At 36.3% G+C, this 20,435-nt stretch overlaps 2 protein-coding genes across 2 annotated transcripts in view; one reads left to right on the top strand and one right to left on the bottom strand.

The window, feature by feature from the left end:
- Window positions 1–9,784, top strand: part of LOC107048378 (LARGE xylosyl- and glucuronyltransferase 1) — a 30,534-nt gene extending 20,750 nt beyond the window's left edge. Inside the window, exons 9-11 of the mRNA XM_015271525.1 lie at window positions 3,730–4,002; window positions 8,519–8,611; window positions 8,678–9,784. Of these exons, the coding sequence (XP_015127011.1) occupies window positions 3,730–4,002; window positions 8,519–8,611; window positions 8,678–8,774 (463 nt within the window). The 3' untranslated portion in view covers window positions 8,775–9,784. The remainder of the gene's footprint in view (window positions 1–3,729; window positions 4,003–8,518; window positions 8,612–8,677) is intronic.
- A 5,570-nt stretch (window positions 9,785–15,354) lies between these two features.
- LOC107048376 (amphoterin-induced protein 1) overlaps window positions 15,355–20,435 on the bottom strand; it is an 8,463-nt gene continuing 3,382 nt past the window's right edge. The window contains exon 2 of the mRNA XM_015271523.1: window positions 15,355–16,626. Coding sequence (XP_015127009.1) covers window positions 15,857–16,626 — 770 coding nt within the window. The 3' untranslated portion in view covers window positions 15,355–15,856. The remainder of the gene's footprint in view (window positions 16,627–20,435) is intronic.

Raw genomic sequence — 20,435 nt, 5'->3', positions numbered from 1 at the left:
TTGTTTTAATGGGAAAGTAGCAATGTACAGTATATTGGCGCCCCAAAGGGCCCAAACGGCTGAAACTGGTATTGACGCCCCTGAAAAAGGTAGCCGGGCGCACATGTGTTTTTCATTTTGAGGGACTGGCGGTGAGCGGGCCCATAAACCCCATAACGAGTTATGATCGTTTTAACAGCACTTTTTTTGACAAATTTTCTTGATTTTTTTAAAAATCAACGGAGATTGTTTATTGAAAAACTATTGACCGAATGTGTTTTACATTGAACTCAAAATGCATTGTTTTTTTTTCAGGTCGGCTCGGCAATTCTACAACGAAATAGCCGCAGTCGACATTTCTATGAATAAAATGAATAATTATCGCAATTTCGATCTTTTTCTTCCCTGGTTGGCTTCTCAGGGGTTATACGAATCTCTGAAAAAATTGACGATTTAAAAAAAAAAAAATTCGTACGTTTACTAGCGGTTCAAAGTTTGCCGACTTTTACGGACCCTGAAAATCGGGGGGTTTTTCGGCTTCTCACAGCGATTATAAATAAACTAATCAAATTAAAAACTTGAAACTCCGTATTGGGCAAGCGAAATACTTATATTACACAGTGTATTTGGTCTCATATTTTTACGATTTTTTTTCACTGAGTTATAGACGTTTATTTCGAGTGGTCTCTACTTTTGACACCGACAGTAATCCATACGCAATACCCCCTTCCCGTGGTCACTAGGAGGTCGATGGAATTTTATCATTGGACTTTATGTTTTGGGGGTGAGGAATCCGAATATGTTGTTTATTTTGTCCTCCCGTCGCGCAATTATTTGTTATAAACAAATTAGTCCCCATTTTTAGTGAATAAATGTTCTTCCGGGAAAACAAAGAGAGATATAGAAAAATTGTTCCAACAAAAGTTATTCCTCTTTCTTTCACCAATAATATAATTTTTGACTCGTCGAAATCGGTCCAATACTTCCCGAGATACAGGCTAAAGAGTGAGCGCGGGTGGATAGACTGCGCGGACGACGGCTGAGTATGGGCGCGGAGCAGAGTATCTGAGTGAATATCGTTGGTTTGTACATTCTGTCTTTTTAAAAATGTATAATTCGGAGCATTTCCGAAACCATAGATCGAGACATGGTAAAGGAAGGCACTGAACACGATTTACACATTGTTGAACATCATATGTTTATAAAATTTATACAGCGCAGTGCAGTATGCAAACAAACGATATTCGTTTAGATACACTGCTCCGCGCCCATACTCACCGTTCGTCCGCGCAGTCTATCCACCCGCGCTCACTCTTTAGCCTGTATCTCGGGAAATATTGGATCGATTTCGACGAGTCAAAAATCATTTTATTGGTGAAATAAAGAGGAATAACTTTTGTTTGAACAATTTTTCTGCATCTCTCTTTGTTTTCTNCTTGAGCAATGAAAAAGTGTTTTTTGGCGAGTGGGAGGTTTATATCACGAGCCGATGGCGAGTGATATAATCCCACGAGCTAAAAAACATTTTTTCACGAGTTACGAACAATATTTTTCATCACAATGTGGCGGAAATTGGACTTTTAGGCACGCTCCACGTGCCGAAAAGTTCACTTTTCGTCACAGCGTGATGAAATATACTATTTCACATATAACATTTTCTACATGAAAAATACTTTAAACTTTGGTTACAAATATACTTTAAACTTTATACTTTTCATACTTTAAACTTTGGTTACAAATATAAAAAAATATAAGGAATGTCGAATCTCCATCAAATAAATCTCCCGAGAGATCAATCTCCTCGTCACTGTCGGGTATGATGTGGTTGTCCATTTAATTTCACTGCTTTTATATTGATTAAATGAATAAATTTAACGACAGAATATTGAGAGGGTTATGTGAATACCAATAAGTGAGGCAGTGGGCGATGTTATGAGTCGATGCGCGAGTCGATATGCAATGGATGTGTGGAATCCAACAATGATATTGCAACGACCATTTGCGCATCGATCTGCGCATCGGCCCGTGCATTCGCGCATGCCCATGGGTTACGCACGGGATTATAACAGATGTGTAGGGTTCCATACTACAGTGTGAAACCCGGCACTTTCTGTGCGTCGACACTCAACTGAAACTGGTCGGATTTCACGCACGTATGGTATAAACAATATATTTATGCCATAGGTGCCCAGAATCGCGGATTCTGGGCCCTATGACATAAAATAGTATACGAAACTCGTGCATGATGGTGTTTTTTGATTCGTGGGATTGTAAAACTCGCCTTCGGCTCGTTTTACAACTTCCCACGAGCCAAAAAACCCATTACGCACTTGTTGCGTAATATACTATTACGAAAATGTTGCTATCTCCCTTAGATTTAGAGATATTCCTCGAAAACTCAGCGAACAGCTAAGTCGACTTGAATCGTTTTACCACTTCACTACTGAATTGACAAAGTCAATCTTTTTTCAATTTTCCCGGTTAGCCAGACAATTGTAATTGATGAAAAATTATGCGCGGCGGGGTTTCCCTCATATGGTGATCAATCTAGGGTCAACGTTAGGGCAATGTTGGCTGCCATGGGGAATGTTGAATTAAATGAATCATTTAAGGCCCGGGTGTACTATCTTCCGAACGTTATCTCGGTGTTTTTTTTCATCTTTCGTCATCTGAAATTGTCAATTAAGTCCTGCATCGTGCAGAAGTTTTGAAAAATTGTGAATAAATAATCAAAAAAGGAGAAAAAAATCCTAATTTTTTCAAAGAGCATTTTTAATTTATATTCAGAATAAGTTGAATAACAAGAAATTGAAAAATGTATCTGATTTACGATGACAAATGGCGGCCTGTCATCCGATATCATGCAGGGAGAAGACTGATGCCGTAAATCTTTACCCACACTGCACAGGGACATTTATTACGGAAAAGGCTCTTTGAAAAAAGTTGTAATATTTTGGAGAATTTTTTAATCGCACTTTTATCGCATAAAAATGGCAGATGACTACATGCCACTGTTTTGAAAATTGAGATACCAAAGCTGTCACTTCCCATGAGTTGTTCAGGGCAAGAGCACTCAACCGACTGAGATATAATTATTCAAATACTATATTGTTTGCATTTAATGACGACTCTGTAAAGAAGGCGATCCTGCAATATATGGACAAATATCTACTCTTTTGAAAAGTCATTTGGGGAGTGAATTTATTGGGTTTATACCTTTTCATTTAAATTACTTCCTGCAAGTGTTTTGTTATCTACCATGGACAGTGACAGCTAATAGATAATGTGCCACAGCGAATCAGATATTTGTAATTTCCACTTTTTTCAACTCATTCTGAATCTCAAGAACGCTCTTTGAAAAAATTCAGAATTTTTTCTACTTTTTTAAAGATAATTCTGTCATAATTTTTGGGAATTTCTACATGATGTACCACTCAATTGACAATTTTGGATTACGAAAGATGAAAAAAAATCCAGACAACATTCGAAAGATAGTACATCCAGGCCTTAACTGAGCCGAATAACTGAGCCTTAACTGATGAATAATTACATTAATTGACCATTTCACGTAAGTAACGTCAAACATTCCATGGAATTCCGCGGATAATATTAATTCCATCAGTTGATTTCACGATTAAGTTAATATTAGAATCAAACAGCGTTTCAATGAAGATAATTTAATCCCCTGTAACGCAATGAATTTACTCACCCCCAAGTTTTCCCTTAATTCTCCTAATTATAACGTTCAAGGTTTACGTTTCCGACTAATAAAGACGAACTTCTCAAGTATCTGAATTGTGGGATACTGTACACGTTTCGTTATCATGTTTGGACGAGGGGTCATGCCGCTACAAATTATAGTTTTTGGAAAGTGGCAGTTGATCCCTATGAAGTTACGTGGGAGCCGGATTTTGAGCCTTACATCGTAATATCTAAATCCACACCCCTATACGACCAAAGATTTATCGGCTTTGGGTGGAACAAAGTCTCGTACGTCACACATTTAACTGCCCTGGGATACAAGTGAGTATAAATATCCCTCCAATGATAGAAATTGCCAGTGACATGAAATATTACTTACCAGTATCAGAGGCGCAGGGAATGAATTGAAAGTGAACTCGATCACTTTGCCAATTATTCAAATGTCTCGAAAACGAGGAAAATACCGTCACCATTTCCAAGAGAAAATATTTTGACATTTGACATTTCCTTTTCACATCAATAATTGCTGGCGCTGGGACGTCTCTGTCAGGGAAAACTGATCCATCGAAGATATGTTCGAAAATTGGGTGCAGATAGTTCCGTAAATAGCACTAAATAAAAAATATGTAGAGAAAATGTACGAAATACTTTTTTGCAGCCGTAGAACTTTTCAAAAAATCCGTCTTGCCAAGTCACAGTTTCTGTCATCAATTCTGACTATTAAAACAAGTGTTTTGAGTCACATCGGAAGTTCGGCAAAGTCGTCGATCTATTTAATTTTCAAGTTTTGTGCTCAAAATTTCTAGTTTTTTGTTGGAAATCTTTATAAAATCATCAGATACAGTTGATTATATGTCTAAAGGATATCTAAAATAATTGAATTAATATTTTCCAAAAGTATAATTAACATGATCTGAAGACTTTCTAGAAATTCCTAACGAAAATTAGTAAATTTTAAACAAAAAAATTGAAAATGAAATAGAACTAGAACTTTGCTCAGCTTCTGGTATGGCTCAAAACACTTGTTTCACAGTGAGAATAGATGACAGAAAAATTAAGAAAATAAAACGTGACCTAATGCGGCAAAACGCAAGTTTTCCAACTTTTTTTCGAAAATTTATAATTGTCCACGTCTGGGGATTGAAAAGACAATTTCATCCTTCAGTTTTTTAAAGACAGCAGGAAAAGAAACATTTTCGTGCTCGATAGATTGAAATCAGTCTACTTAGAATACAAGTTATGTGAAACAAAACAGAAAAATACGAAAAAAAATCAGGAGATAGTTTCCCCTCAATCTTGCCAGGAATCTCCGTTTACTTCCGAGGGAGTGAGGGACAGGGGTTGAGCGGTTTAGCATGGAATATCTCATGTACTTTCAAGAATTAAATTAGTAGCTTTAGGGTAGCTGCTGCATGTACCGCCCACCTAAGGGAAATCAGCCTTTTTTTAGCCTCGCCTTCTATAAGGAGTCATAAACGGTTAGAACGGGTTTTTCGAGCGGTTTACTCAAAGATGTGAAGAGGCCAGATTTTTTATTAACATTAAACATATTTAATTATGTAGTTCAATTGCCATCGGCCAGTGAGCGATGGAATCGAACTTTTAGGGTGATACCGCCCGGCATACGTCCAATACCGCCCACCTTGTTTTGATGGCGGGAGGAAAATGTGTCCTTTCCGCTCACCGTGGCGAAATAATAAATTATCCTGAATTTACCCGATGTTTCAGTGGCCACCAACTACCCCAAATAATCGAGCTGTCACTCGACTGCCCTCTAGCTGCAGAGTCTAGCAGCCCTATAGAAACCCTGGGCAGCATTACCCACAAACTCTGCGCGGAATTACCCACAAACGCGGAGGCTCGTAAAATAGCCAATAATAACTGATGAAGACATTTTTCTGCTATCGAAAAGGTCGCAATGGATGTGGAAATGTATAACGAACATATATTCCGCACTCCATTCAATTATGGTCCAACTGAAAATTTTTAAAATCTTAAAATCTGGCGTCGAAATATTATATTTGAAGAATTTCGTAGGAAATGATTTGGATTTTTTAATGATGTTTCCATACGAGAAAATCAAAAATTTCTGTTGAAATTACTTGTTGTTATCAAATATTTGCATAATAAAAAAAGAAAAAAAAATTCTCAGCTAATCCTGAGAAATACGGCTGGGCGGCATTACCCGCTGGGCGGTATAGGCACGGGCTACCCTAGAGGGAAAATATCAGATCACTTTTTTGCAGACGGTTAAGTTGTCCACAGACAACATTGTGGAATTCTTCCTTACAACAAACTGCTCCCTGTAAGGTAAATGTACCTATGCCCGTCTTTGTCCCTACGCTCGTTCAGATCCTGCCAGCTATGACATTTCAATCATTTTGATAGTCCCAAGAGTCTATTAAAAGTGAAGTATGATTGGAGTTATTATTTTAGTAAATAAGAAAAGTTAGAGACACCAATGCAGAGTGATTTATTGAATAATAAGAGAGAAATATCACATTCACATCAACTCGTGCTACAACAGAGTTAATTCTTAAGCCACAAGTTAAGAAACTCACAATTTTAAAACGTTGATATCTCCGTTACAATAGTAAAATGGAATTAAAAATCCCTTGGCTAAGGTTTCGAATAGTTAAAAATTTAATAATAAAAATGCATAAATTATAGTAATATCCGGATATTTCACTGAAATATTGTCAATTAAAAGAATAGGTACAATGAAAATGGCATTGATCCTACGCTCGTTTTGCACCCAACTGTCAACTGGTAACGGACTAAACGGATGAAAAAACCATTTAAAAGGTTGGACTGTCTAATGGAAATATACTTTTGTGTATTGAGATATTTTTTAATGTTGTTTTATCACAAAATGGCATACTCACGATGTAATTAGTTCGGATATAACCTTTCCATATCACTCAAATCACGAGACGAGGATAGGGACATGTGTCAAATGTGACATCCGTCGAAAAATGCATTATAATCCATTTTTCCTAAATAATTTTCTCTATGGAATAACCATTATTTCATAATTTTTATGAACGCATATCTGTAAAGAGAGTCAAATGCGAAGATCCCAAAGGTTCCTTGTAGGAATAGAGAAGGTGGAATAATAGATTGGAAAGGGTAACCCAATCAAATATAGAGACGACACACATAAAAATTATCCATGTAGAATTAAATCGCGAATGAATGAATCAATATTTTCTTGTTTTAAAATTGTGGAAACTATCAAATATTACAATTTAACAAATTAGAAAGGCATGAGATGTCTGTGAATCTCATTACCGGTTGGCAATAGAAAAATCAATAACACCTCTGAAAATGTATGAGAATGTGAATGGGGTGAAACCTACGTTTTGGGGCTAACCCGGAACCTCACCGTTTAAGAGGTTTCGCGGGTGACTAAGCTGGACAGTGACCATATAGCGGAAGTGTGATGCTATGACTCAATTAGGGGAAAAACGCCTAAAAATAACCACAAGTTATGATACGTCAATTAGGGGAAGCAGATGGTTGACTATTCCCTTCACAAAATTTGGAAAAACTACGCAAGTCCAAACGGAAAATGAGGAGGCCTAATGTCACCTGATCACCAATCAACGAGCTCCATGACAGGATAGGAGAAACGTCACCACCAATCCCCGAATAATATCCAAAGAAATCCAATAATTAGGCGGATACCTGCAGAAGACAATGGTAAAAACAGGGGGAAGCTTCTAGAACCTTCCACCCCTGATGACACACTTTCGATTCAATATAAAAAGGGAGCCGCGACGCGGAAAAAGTCAGTTCCACTACACGTTCCAGTTCTTCATCAACCCTTCAGTTGGCTACTTTCATCGATTCTACAAGTACGATAGTCACAAGTTTAGAATTAGCAGAGACGCCCGTTCTCTGAGTTAGATAAATTCATCCAGTCCTAAAGTGGGGACCCAAGTAATTTTGAAGTAACAATCAAATGTAGAGTTTTTCGTAACTTTACTTATTTAAAATATTCTACGACTTTTTGTCAATGAATAGAATCTTTCATGATTCTTTGATAATTTATATTGCCAACTGAAAATATCGGAACTCAATTAACATTTTGGAACTCAAATAATTATTATTCATTCATCCAAAGTAATTAAAACGAAATTATTGTAAACAAATAACTTTAGAATTAGGAAACGACAAACCTGTACAAGCACAACGAGAAGAAGGTCACGTAAGTTGTATGACCATCATTATAATTGTAAACTCACCAAAATTTCAGAATATAATTGTTCAGATTTAAAATTCTTTTATTTAAAACTAACACCTTGTGTTTCCAGCCAAGACACTTTCCCATTGATAATACTGGGGAATAATTAACTTCAATTCAAGGGGACCTTATTATTCAACTCTCTAGTGATTTGTTTTCTAACATTTACCAATTAAAATTTATTTCAAAAGTTTTCATACTTTTCATGTCATTTTCACATGACAACCAATGTTATAGTCGAGATTTCATCATTCCCGACATAACACAAACGAGCATGGGGACAAATGAACGGGCCATGGGACTTTTCACATTCATGGATGACTATTTATTAAAAAATAGTAATTATCATAATTAATATAAATAAATTCCAATTCTGAAGGTTTTACCCTCTGATATGTAATTTAAATCATCGCATCTTCACGCTTATTTCGATAGAAATATTGGACTAATGATGTTTTCACCTTAGCTAGACGAGCGTAGGGTCATTTACCTTATTCTATTTCTTCCTCACTCCCGGAAAATCGAACTGATGAACCAAATAAATTCTCATTTGACCCATTACCGAAATTAAATTCCACTGACTATTTATAGATACGTTGTATTGCCAAACGCATTCATTATTCATCGACCCCACGGCCCCAGTGCAGACATTGGAAAATTTAGAACAGATCCATTGTACCGCAGGTAATTATCAAAACGGCCGTTCAACCGATTCTCCAAAGCCAGTCTAAAGTCGCAAAAAATTTCCAGGTGTCTGAAGCGGCTCAAGGATAAATTCGTCGAGGAGTTGATTGCTAATTACGGCGAGGAGGCATTGTCAAGAATCAAGAAAATTACCAAAGAATAATCAAAAAGGAAAGCCCAACCATGAGAATATTTTTACATTGTAGAGAATAATGAAGATAATTGTATTTTTCTTGATCAAAGAGCAATTTATGCGATAACGAAATGCCAAATAATTTTTTGAACTTTTATGCAAGAATGAAAGTTTTATTTTTATTTTTATCATTTTTTTGTGGGAATTTTGTTAAGAGGGGTGATGTAAATAAAAAAGTGAGGAATCTATTTTTTTTTTATTGGCTTGGGAAGTATTTATTAAAATTTAACCCATTCAATAGAGTGTACAGAACAGTTCTTCCATATACATCATCATAGATTTACAATCTAATTATGTTCATAATGTTTTATTTGTTTCTCATCTTTTATTATAAAATATGTATCATATGTACACAAAATCAGTTGTATTTCATAGAAATAATTTCTCCATCGATTAGTAGATATCAGAAACATTCTCATTTATTCCACGTCTGAATCTTATGTTTTTCATACATAATTTTTTTTATCTCTTTATCTTTGTATAAAATATTATCTCATTACTGACAGTAATTAAATGGCAATTATCGAATGAACCATCAAATTTTTAATTAATACTAGAAATAATCATGATTGACGAAGAACAATAAGCACAGTATTATTATGGCAATTACAAATGCACATTGCATTATAAATTTTTATTTTCACTTATTAACAATACTATATCACGTACATCATTAAAATTATTCTATTTCAGCTATAATACATCGTGTTTCTTCCCTCATTAACATAATTACGTCATCATTCACTGCATTCATTTTCTCTAAACGTAGCTCATGGCTTTCATATTTTTCTCTACTCTCATTAACATTTTTTAATGCTCCTCTTATACATAATAATCTGATGGAAGATATCAGTTAATTATTCACTGATATTGATTTGGAATTGTCATAGAAGTTCTCGCAATGTCTGATATAGAAATGCTTTGTCTTTTCTTCATTGTATAAAAAAACTAAAAAAAGTGTAATAAAAAAATTAAGGAAATCTATGACTATTTATTGTTAGTCAATCGAAATTGGTAAAGTGCCTCATTAATTTCGAAATTGTTCTATTGGAATTTCATGTTGATGTAATTTTCATTCCATTGACAGTAATCGTATCGTTCCCAGTGTAATTACATGGTAGTTGTCACGACGAAGATTTTCACTCGATTAAAATAAAACAGAATTGCAACTGTTAGTGCAGTATTGGAGTGGTAGAACGTGGAACAACAGAATAAGTCTACGTTTCAACTCATCTTCTGTTGAGTGCGAAATTATGTATCCATTAACTAATGATATTATATTAATAATATTAAATATATTATATTATAATATAATATTAATTATATTAATTATAATATTAATTATATTATAATTAATATTATATAACATGTAATATATATATTATATTAATTACATTATCGACAATAAGGAAAGAGACTGTTGACATTTGCACGCAATACAACAATCATTTCCGTTCTACCACTCTAGTGCACAATAAATTTTATCTCGCATTGTTTCTCTCATTCTATTCTCGTTATTTGCAATAGCTCGTACTAACATCTCGCAAGTTGCCGTTCATTTCGACACACGTGAATACAAAATTACAAAAATATATTAGCAAAACGTCACACCCAAGAAATGAATCCACAATTCACGAATTTAAAGATGAGAAAAAAAAACTGTTTTGTCTACTCCAAGTGCTTTCATGTACATATTAACAAAGTGCATATCAACCGAGAATAGTTCATCAGTATAGAGTGTATATACATGGAGCATTGACTCTGGGTACATTTTGGGTGTGTCGTATCGCTCGAGAACTCTCTGTTAGGCCACTTGAAATACTTGACGGCAAAACGCTGATTACGGCGAGCTGAGGTTTCTGTTCACGATTACTCTCAGTATGTGCTTGAGGATAAAAGCTTTGGTTGGGTGGACAGAGGGGGGAGGGGGGAATAGAGAAGGGGGGATAGAGGGTTGAAAGAGAAAATTAGAGGGAGTGAGTGAGAGAATGGAACAACTTGCCGGAGGGCTGCGGGCACGTTGACGTCCAACGCACAATGACACTGAACTATCAACGGTTAACATTCAATTAACGTTTGTCCCTTAATTACGTGACCATGCTCTATGCCTTCATGCTCTACCTCCTCAAACTAACTGACAATTTATTGACGAAAGCTTTGATAGTGATTTAACACTTCCCTCGGGTATCATTGAATTAGGAATAGTCGGTTCATTTTGGGGAATATTCTTTTTCGAAAGGGAAGTGACTGATGTTCTCTTCAAACTGTCTTAGTTCTCCTGATATTTGTTGGGTTTCTTATTTTTGGGAGGGACAATTGTTGGAAAAAATCGGGGAGACACTTTTTATAAAAGCTTTTGTGAAGTGCAAAAATGGCTTATTCATAATTTTTCTGTAATGTAGTAGTTTAAAAAATACGGTAAAGAGTTGCGAATAGATTTTTTGAGTACAACTGAAGATTGGTTGCTGGTAATTGTCTGGATATTGTGAGAGAGATTTTCCCAATGCGTAAAGGGTTTCTTGAGATTATTTTTAAAGTAGTATAAATATAACTTGAATTTTGAAGATTATAATCTGAAAGAAATTCTAAACGAAAATTCATCTGAATAGACACTTTTCGTGAGAAGACCCGGTAAACTGCGATTCTAACCTCGCTTCGCTCGGTTTGATCGCGGTTTACGGACCTTCTGACGAAAAATTGCATTCATCAGACGGTCCAAAAGTATTTTCTGACGAATGTGATTATAGGCCTCGCCTTCGGCTCGGCCTACAAAGCCACATTCGTCAGAAAATACTTTGTGGACCTTGTGATGAAAATAACTATTATGAGGTTGTGCTCAATCGACAGTCTAATGTTACTGACAATAATTAATCTAGAAATGCAAAAATAACACAGCCTTATGAGAAAATGATTTTTTGACATTCCGACCGTAAGACAGCACTGTAATCCCTGCCTATGACCGTTATGACGAAAACTATTGTTCGTTACAAAACTCATATTCACGAGGAAAGTTTTTTTTGGCCTAATGACGAAATATTCTATCTTGTTACTGCTGCTACGTTCACCCCGTACCAAAATTGCCTCTTTGTAATATCTTCCTGAAAAGTGCACTTTTCGAAATGGTTTAGTATGCGCAAAGCGATTATTTTCCGCACGACGTGCGTAGAGTTCACTTTACGCACGCTCGTGAACTTTACGCTCTCGTACAAAAAAAAATCCCTCCCCCCATTACCGTTCCAAACAGTGAACACGGCAGGTATCACAAAAAATAGGATGTTACACGTGCGTCGACTAGTAATACAATCGTATTTCGATGCGAGTGCGTAAGTATTTTTTGATCCGTGGGAGGTGTATAGTGCTCGCCGAAGGCATAGAACACTCCCAAGTGTCATAGAACACTTTTCCGACTAGATCACTCGTGATTTTTTTCAGATTTTTCCTAGATCTTTCAAATTTATCGTAATGTCGATTTATGCTGGTATAGCGCGGCGCTTACGCGCTGACCAACGACGTTCGTAACTTTTGCGGGACCAACGGCGTGTTAAGAACATCGTAAAAACCATTTTCTCATAAGATGGAAAAATCGAGTTCGGGGGGACCCATAATTCCTTATTTATTATATCAAGTGTGCAGCTAGGTGGAATTTATCTTACAGCTGGGGAATATTGTAAACATTATNCGAATGTGATTATAGGCCTCGCCTTCGGCTCGGCCTACAAAGCCACATTCGTCAGAAAATACTTTGTGGACCTTGTGATGAAAATAACTATTATGAGGTTGTGCTCAATCGACAGTCTAATGTTACTGACAATAATTAATCTAGAAATGCAAAAATAACACAGCCTTATGAGAAAATGATTTTTTGACATTCCGACCGTAAGACAGCACTGTAATCCCTGCCTATGACCGTTATGACGAAAACTATTGTTCGTTACAAAACTCATATTCACGAGGAAAGTTTTTTTTGGCCTAATGACGAAATATTCTATCTTGTTACTGCTGCTACGTTCACCCCGTACCAAAATTGCCTCTTTGTAATATCTTCCTGAAAAGTGCACTTTTCGAAATGGTTTAGTATGCGCAAAGCGATTATTTTCCGCACGACGTGCGTAGAGTTCACTTTACGCACGCTCGTGAACTTTACGCTCTCGTACAAAAAAAAATCCCTCCCCCCATTACCGTTCCAAACAGTGAACACGGCAGGTATCACAAAAAATAGGATGTTACACGTGCGTCGACTAGTAATACAATCGTATTTCGATGCGAGTGCGTAAGTATTTTTTGATCCGTGGGAGGTGTATAGTGCTCGCCGAAGGCATAGAACACTCCCAAGTGTCATAGAACACTTTTCCGACTAGATCACTCGTGATTTTTTTCAGATTTTTCCTAGATCTTTCAAATTTATCGTAATGTCGATTTATGCTGGTATAGCGCGGCGCTTACGCGCTGACCAACGACGTTCGTAACTTTTGCGGGACCAACGGCGTGTTAAGAACATCGTAAAAACCATTTTCTCATAAGATGGAAAAATCGAGTTCGGGGGGACCCATAATTCCTTATTTATTATATCAAGTGTGCAGCTAGGTGGAATTTATCTTACAGCTGGGGAATATTGTAAACATTATCGATGAAGAATAGGGTGACAATCGTAAGAAAAACTTGATTTCTAGGGATATATCTTAATTAAGGATAGTCAGTTTAACTGGGAGAAATATTATTTTTCGAAAGGGAATGAACTGATTTTTTTCGAAATTGTTGTAGATTTTTTTGGGAAAGAAACCATTCTTAGGAAAAAATTATGAGAAACCTTTTCTGTAGAGGTTTTTGTGAACTGTAAAAAGGTTCTTTTGGTATTTTTCCTTCGGTCTGTGAACTACGAAACGCGTTTCTTGAAATTATTTTCAAGTCTATTAGTCCTAGAGATAATTGCGTAATTATTTAAGGCGATGGCATTCATACCTGATCTCCTCAAACTAACTGTTAAATTATTGGAAAAGACATCTATAGTGATCGCTAGTTCCCTTGCGTGCCACTGAATTAAGGGAAGTCAATTTATTAACATGAATCTCGACATGTTTTCCTAAAATGTCGCGATGTTTTTCGTAGACATTTTTATGAACTACAAACAAGCTCTTTTGATAGATTTTCTTGAACCTACTGATAGCAAAAATAAATCAAAGCGTTGCAAATATATTTATGGGATACAACTGACGATTGATTGCACTGTAAGATTTTTTTCCAAATTTGAGTAATTGCTACACTTGAATTTTTCTCATTCATCTTGGAAATTTAACAGGATTCAATTTTCCATATTAAACAATAATTGACATTTTTATATTTTCAATAGATTGAAAATCCAATTTACTTGAGATTTCCGGAAATTGAGTGCTATGTTGGTAACAAAATATAAGGCAATTTCATGTAAATAAGTAGCTGTTAAAAATTTCAACCTTGAAATTTTACGAGTAGTTTTCTACCGTGTGTTTTCAGAGAAAATAGTCAAGGGGTTCTCTTCACTAATTGCAAATCTATACGCACAATTATTTGAATTAGTAATTGATATCAACTAATCATCAGTTCCAGATTCACTTGCGAATATCGTCCAATGGTTGGATTCAACAGAAAATATCAACTTTTCTCATAAAACATTTCATGAATTATAAAAAAGTCCCTCGACATTTTGTCCCAAATGTGCTAATTTCCGAGATATTTACAACCCAATCCGTCCAGCAATCACTTATGATCAATAACTCATCTATTGAAATTGAGCCGACAATAAGCCATTTCCCCAGATTTTTTGCATCACTTTGACCCAAATAAATAATGACCCTACAATCCCACCGTTTCCCTCATCTCATTCCATCCAAACCCTTTACAAATCCAGAAATTTGAGGGAATAGAGAATAGGCAAGTGGAGCATGCGACCGCAACAAGTTGTAGCAATCGAAAATCCTCGTCGGAGAGCAGAAACCCAGTGGTGTTAAGCTTCCTGGATAAAACTCACCCACATCGTAACAATCCAGTGGATTTCGTTGTTATCCATTCCCCATAAATTTACATTTAAATAAATTGGTCAAAGAAAAATTCGCGATTTATAACTCTGAAGCCATTTAATAATCTCACGTCTACGAAGAATAGGATTCTTCTCGATTCGTGTCAAATGGACTTTTCGTTAACAAAACTTTACGATTATTTTCGTACAATCGAAAATAGCTGTACCTTATCGCGTGATCATTCGTTATAAACTACGATTTAATTCACATTATAATGAATAAATACACACACTCATTTCCTATCACACGACGCACATTAATTTATCGTTGATTACCACTCTATCGATTTGTCAAATAATACCTATTTGGTACAATGTCTGTCACCCAATATATTTTTCTCACATCTGTTCATCAACAGAACAGATATGCATTCATCACTAATTGAAAAAGAAAGTAGCCTAGACGCTGGAAAATAATTTCCTCATTTTGTAATGCAAATTTCGTATTCTCCAACCCTGACCCACTATTGATCCTCCAACAGCTCGCCAACTATAGACACGCAATCCCCCTCAAATTCGATCAATCCCTTCAAAAATTACCCCAATGTGACATTGATTTATGTATCCCAAACATGATATCTAAGTATAAATCACTCCGTCCAGACTCATTAAACCTGTCGTAAATTTGTAAAACGTAATGACCCTAACATTCCTGCCAATTATGCATTCATCTCCCCCATCATTGGAGATACCTCTCATAAACAAAGTAATTCCCCACAAAGTCCCTCAGACTAAATAAATCTAATCACAATAATAAAGAATTGAAACTAAAAGTAAAAAATAAATCGGGGAAGAACACATGAATAAGCAGTTGTTGATCTCCCCCACCTCTCCAATTCCCCTTAATTGTCTCAACTGTCTCCAATCATCACCAATAATTTTTCAATCACCCCACCGTACCCCTCCCACTGGAAGCCCATCAGCTATTATCCACTAATCCTCCGAAGGCACAAACCGGTTTATTCAATGGCATTGACTCCCCCATTTCCCAGAAACGTAATCAAACTTCAGTGCCATCCTCGCCCTCGTCCTCGTACAGTGGTCCATTGGCTGACTTTTTCTTGGGTTTCGGTGGTGGTCTCGGTGGTATCTTCCTCCCCAGTGTGCCTCCATTATCACTAGCCCTGCTGTCTCCCTCATCCATCTTCGTCGACCACTCGGCAGCTCCCTCAGGTGCAGATCTGTCCAGTGGGCTGCCAGCCAGTATATTCGGTGTACTGCGCTGTATAGAGTTGTACAAATTCGTCGGTGTCATTGGTAATGGTCTCATTCTCATTGATGCACCAGGCTCCGGGCTCTTATTCAAGGAGACAACAGAGCTACCATCGGCAGTCGTTCGTCTTCCGAGATTATCGTAAACCGGCTCAACACCTCCGTCAAGAAGAGCCACTGGTGACGTAGGGGGTCCACTGCTCCAGCTGGGGGCCCTCGGTCTTCTTGGTATTGTCACGTAACCGTGACGCGGTAGAACTGGTATCGGTGAAGAGTACGATCCACTGCCACTTCGATTGTGGGGCAGGGTCTTGAACGGCGCTGGGTACTGCCCTGACGACGGTGAACCGTACTGATTAATGTGACGCGGCGTGTCTTGGGCTGTTGATGATTGACTCGTCGGCGATGAGCCACGACCACCTGAGAATGCCAATAGATCGGGTGGGTACTGACGGTAGCCGTTACCACGGGTTTGATTGTCGCGATCCGGTGTTGAACGACCCTGGTCCTCCTCAATCATACCACCCACGACACCAATTACACTCCCGGGGTTGTCAGCTGTGGGAAAAAATTGAAAAAACACGAATGTTATGAAAATAAATAAATAATAAAGAAAAAATAAAGAGAAAGTAATTGTTGAGTTTGGGTTGATCACATAGTAGGGGACTGGTTACGGGGGACGTAGGGAAGTTCGAAGGTCCCTGGGTTTTGTTGCAAGGAAGCTGTCAGTTCTTGGGTTTGGGAGGTCAGTAAAAAAGGGGAAAAGGAGCAAACTTCGACGGGTTTCGGGCCCAAACGGTGAAAATCGCTCAAATGTCTCATTGTCAGTCTAATTGATTGATACGATGAGTTGATACGATGTATCGACCCTTGAAGTAGTATAAACATATCTTAAGGTATATCCCAAGACAATACCATCCAAAAGTTAGTTCCCATGGATTTCCGGAAAAAATTCTTAATGACTTAATTTATTGCATTCTATCCTCATACGCTGTTGATCAGGGCAACGATAATTGTTGTTGAATCAAATAAGAATTTTTTTTTTAGAGTTGAATATCGTTGAAAATATGTAGTACAAAATCTTACAAAAAATTCACCGCATTCCAAATTTATCAATCTATCACGGCCTGGTTTTTTGAAAACATCGTAAGAACATTGCTAAAAAAATTTTGTCTGAATTTTCCGTGCCAAATTCTAGAATTTTTTATCGTGTTCCAAATCCACTTAAATTTCAGGAAATCTTGTCATTGAAAATTCAGAATTTCATGGAAAAATTAACCAGAACTGTAAATTTCCATTCCATTTTTCCCGGAAAATAAATAGAAAAACAGAGAATTCTGGTAAATATATTCTTGACTTTTCAGGACAGTGACACTAAATGCGATTTTTTAGGAGGAAAAAAAATCATGAAATTTCAGATTTTACTGCAATTTCAATGCAATTTGCCACTGAATATTCATATTAGATTGGACATTCAAATGAATTTTACTGAATTTTCAGTGAAACGTAAAATTTCATGATTTTTCCTCTAAATCGCATTCAGTGTCACTGTCCTGAAAATTGGTAGTCAACTGTCCATGAAATTTCATTTTTTTTTCTAACAGTGAATTGTTTTCTCATAAGATGGGAAATCGAATTCAGGGACTCCCTAATTCCCGTTTGGCCTAGGCCTCGTATATTAAAAGCCTGCATTTCATCATTTATCATCTCCTAAATTGTGTAGTACAGCTAGTTAGATTTTTCTTCAAATAGCTGGGGACTATTATAAACATTACCTATGAAAAACATGGGGTCTATCTTAAGAAAAACTTGTTTTCTAGGGATATACCTTGAATTCTTAAGCTAAAAATCTGGAATCAATTCTAAACGGAAGTTGATAAACGAAAGTTGGTAAAACAAAAACTGGCCCTAAGTTGATTTTGACTATTGGTCAGTTTTCAATGAATATCTCGGAATCTAAAGCAGATAGCAAAATGTTTGTTATAACCGAACGAATTGAGAGCTACAAAAAAGGTTATTACGAAAATTTTCATATTTCCCTAACATTCAGAGATATCACGCACGAAAAAATTTTCTCATACATGAGTCCTCGAAAACTCAGCTAACAGCTAAATCGACATAAACCATTTTACCCCTTCACTACTGAAATAAAACTGAGTATGCATTCCGAAAAATATCCGTATTATTTCAATATATCCAAAATTAAACTACATCTTCTCTTCAAAGCACATTTTGTTTTCAAAGTTTTGAGGTAAATATGGATATGCTACGCTTAATATGAATATGGATATTTTCAAAAATCCATGCTCTTTGTGTGAATATCTCAATGGATTAGAAATTTAGACACTTGAAAAATTTTCAGTGATTTGGCCGTTCTCGGACCCTAGGGCAGCTCAAAACCCTGCGGAGTTTTGCTTCCTTTCCACATTCTTTACGTTCCTAACTAGTGCCAAGAACTCCCAAATTCATTTTATCAAAATGCAGGGATTGTTAAATTTCACCGCGGTCTTCCCTTCTGGAGATTTTGCCCCCTTCCAGCCTTTTAACGTGTCTTTTCTAGATTTCTTAGATTCTCAACTGAAATATATCGTTTTTGGGTTCTATTATTATTTAATGACTCGCAAGGTTTCATCACCGCGCAAGAATTTTCCTGCGTTTTTTCTCAAGTTTGAGGAATTTCCAAAAGTTTGAAAATCACGTGGATAACTGCATTTTTTTATAAATGAGTAGAAAACATTTATTATTGTTGGTAATGAATTTTCAATTTACTTCCGAATGAATGTTTTTTTAAATTCTTATTTCACTATTCTCTTCATCCCTTTTTTTTCATGTCATAGCACTATCATCAATGGAAATGTCATTGCAATTGCGTATTATTTCGTTCTGTCAAATGACTCTACATTCAGACCCTCTCAAGACTCAAATTCGTTTTCGGTCCGGATTTAATCAAGGTTCAATCAAGGTTTAATCCGGTTTTTTTCGGCCTTGTGACGAAAATAGCTATTCAGTAATCATGAGAAAACCGATTTTTTCTTTCAAAACGCATAAACAATATGCTTTAACTCAACAACGAATTGTGCGACTTCCATCATATTCTGATCGAATCAAGAGAGTATTGTTATCAATTTTTTGAGCCATGACTAATTCCATCTTGATGACAATTTTTTCAGCAATCGTTGAAAAATCGATTTTTAGAAAAATATCAATTTTGTCGAATCTGTACGAAAAATTGAATTTTAATTGGTGTCAATGTTTGGAGCTTATTAAATTTTACATTTATGGAAAAAAATTACGAAATTCGATTGATCCCTTATGAGAAAATTTCGAAATAAAAAATGAAGAAAAATATATACACACATACAGACACCATCTAAAAATTGCAAACTTGAATTTGAGCGATTACAAAGTTTCGATTCGGAAGTTAAAACGGAGAAAAATAGATGCACGATGACGAAACTTCATGAGTCATTCAATAATAATAATAATGAATCTTGAAAACGATATATTCTTTTGCGTCAATTCGATGGACAGTTTGCCAAAAATCTAAAGAAAAAACGTAAAAGCTGACTGAAAGAGAGCAATACTTCCTTAAATTTCCATAAGCTCCAAAATGCAATATTAACTCTCTGGACTCTAATACAGCGACCCTAATCTGCACACCCGAAACTTCTAAAAGTCATAAACCAATTCATTCATCGATGACATGATTTCTGTCACGACTAGTTGGGCGGAACTCACGTTGATGACTACGAGGAGTTAACGCTTAAGAATTTCAATAAATCAGATGACGATATTACGACCGATGGTCTGTACTAACTACATCAATTTTCACGCTTCAAATACTGAAAATAAAGTCATTTATCAATTGTTCATCTCGTTCCTAAACTGTTTTCGCGTCCTTGTTTTTAATGAATTTCATTCGCACGAAGAGAATTTTAAATTTTCATATGATATGGTTTCACTCGTTCAATTGTATTCCTCTCCCTCCCTTATCTTGAGGCACTTTACCATTCTATTGAAGTTGCATTGAGTTGAGAGTGAGATAAAGGAAATGGAAAAGAAGTGGGAAGTGCAAATGGAATGAAACAATCCCCTTAATATTTTTCGATTGACCCGTGTTCCAGTTAATTACACTGCACTCTCATCTCAACTTGTGCCATATTACTCTCTACTCTTTATTCCACTCTTTTTTTTCCTGTAGCTCCCACTGGGACCGAGAGCACAACGCAGTACGTCTCCACTAGCCAGCCCCCTAAAACTTGCAATAGCCCATCATAATTCTTACTTAAACTTTAATTGTACTCTCTCTATTCCTCATTCCAATTTCCTTCGTCTCTCTCTCTCTCTCTCTCTCTCTCTCTCTCTCT

The sequence above is a fragment of the Diachasma alloeum genome, unplaced genomic scaffold (genome assembly GCF_001412515.2).
Source record: "Diachasma alloeum isolate Michigan unplaced genomic scaffold, Dall2.0 Dall_scaffold_00188, whole genome shotgun sequence".
Classification (NCBI taxonomy): Eukaryota; Metazoa; Arthropoda; class Insecta; order Hymenoptera; family Braconidae; genus Diachasma; species Diachasma alloeum.
The sequence above is the reverse complement of the archived record's forward strand: the minus strand, read 5'-3'. Positions and strand labels throughout refer to the sequence as shown.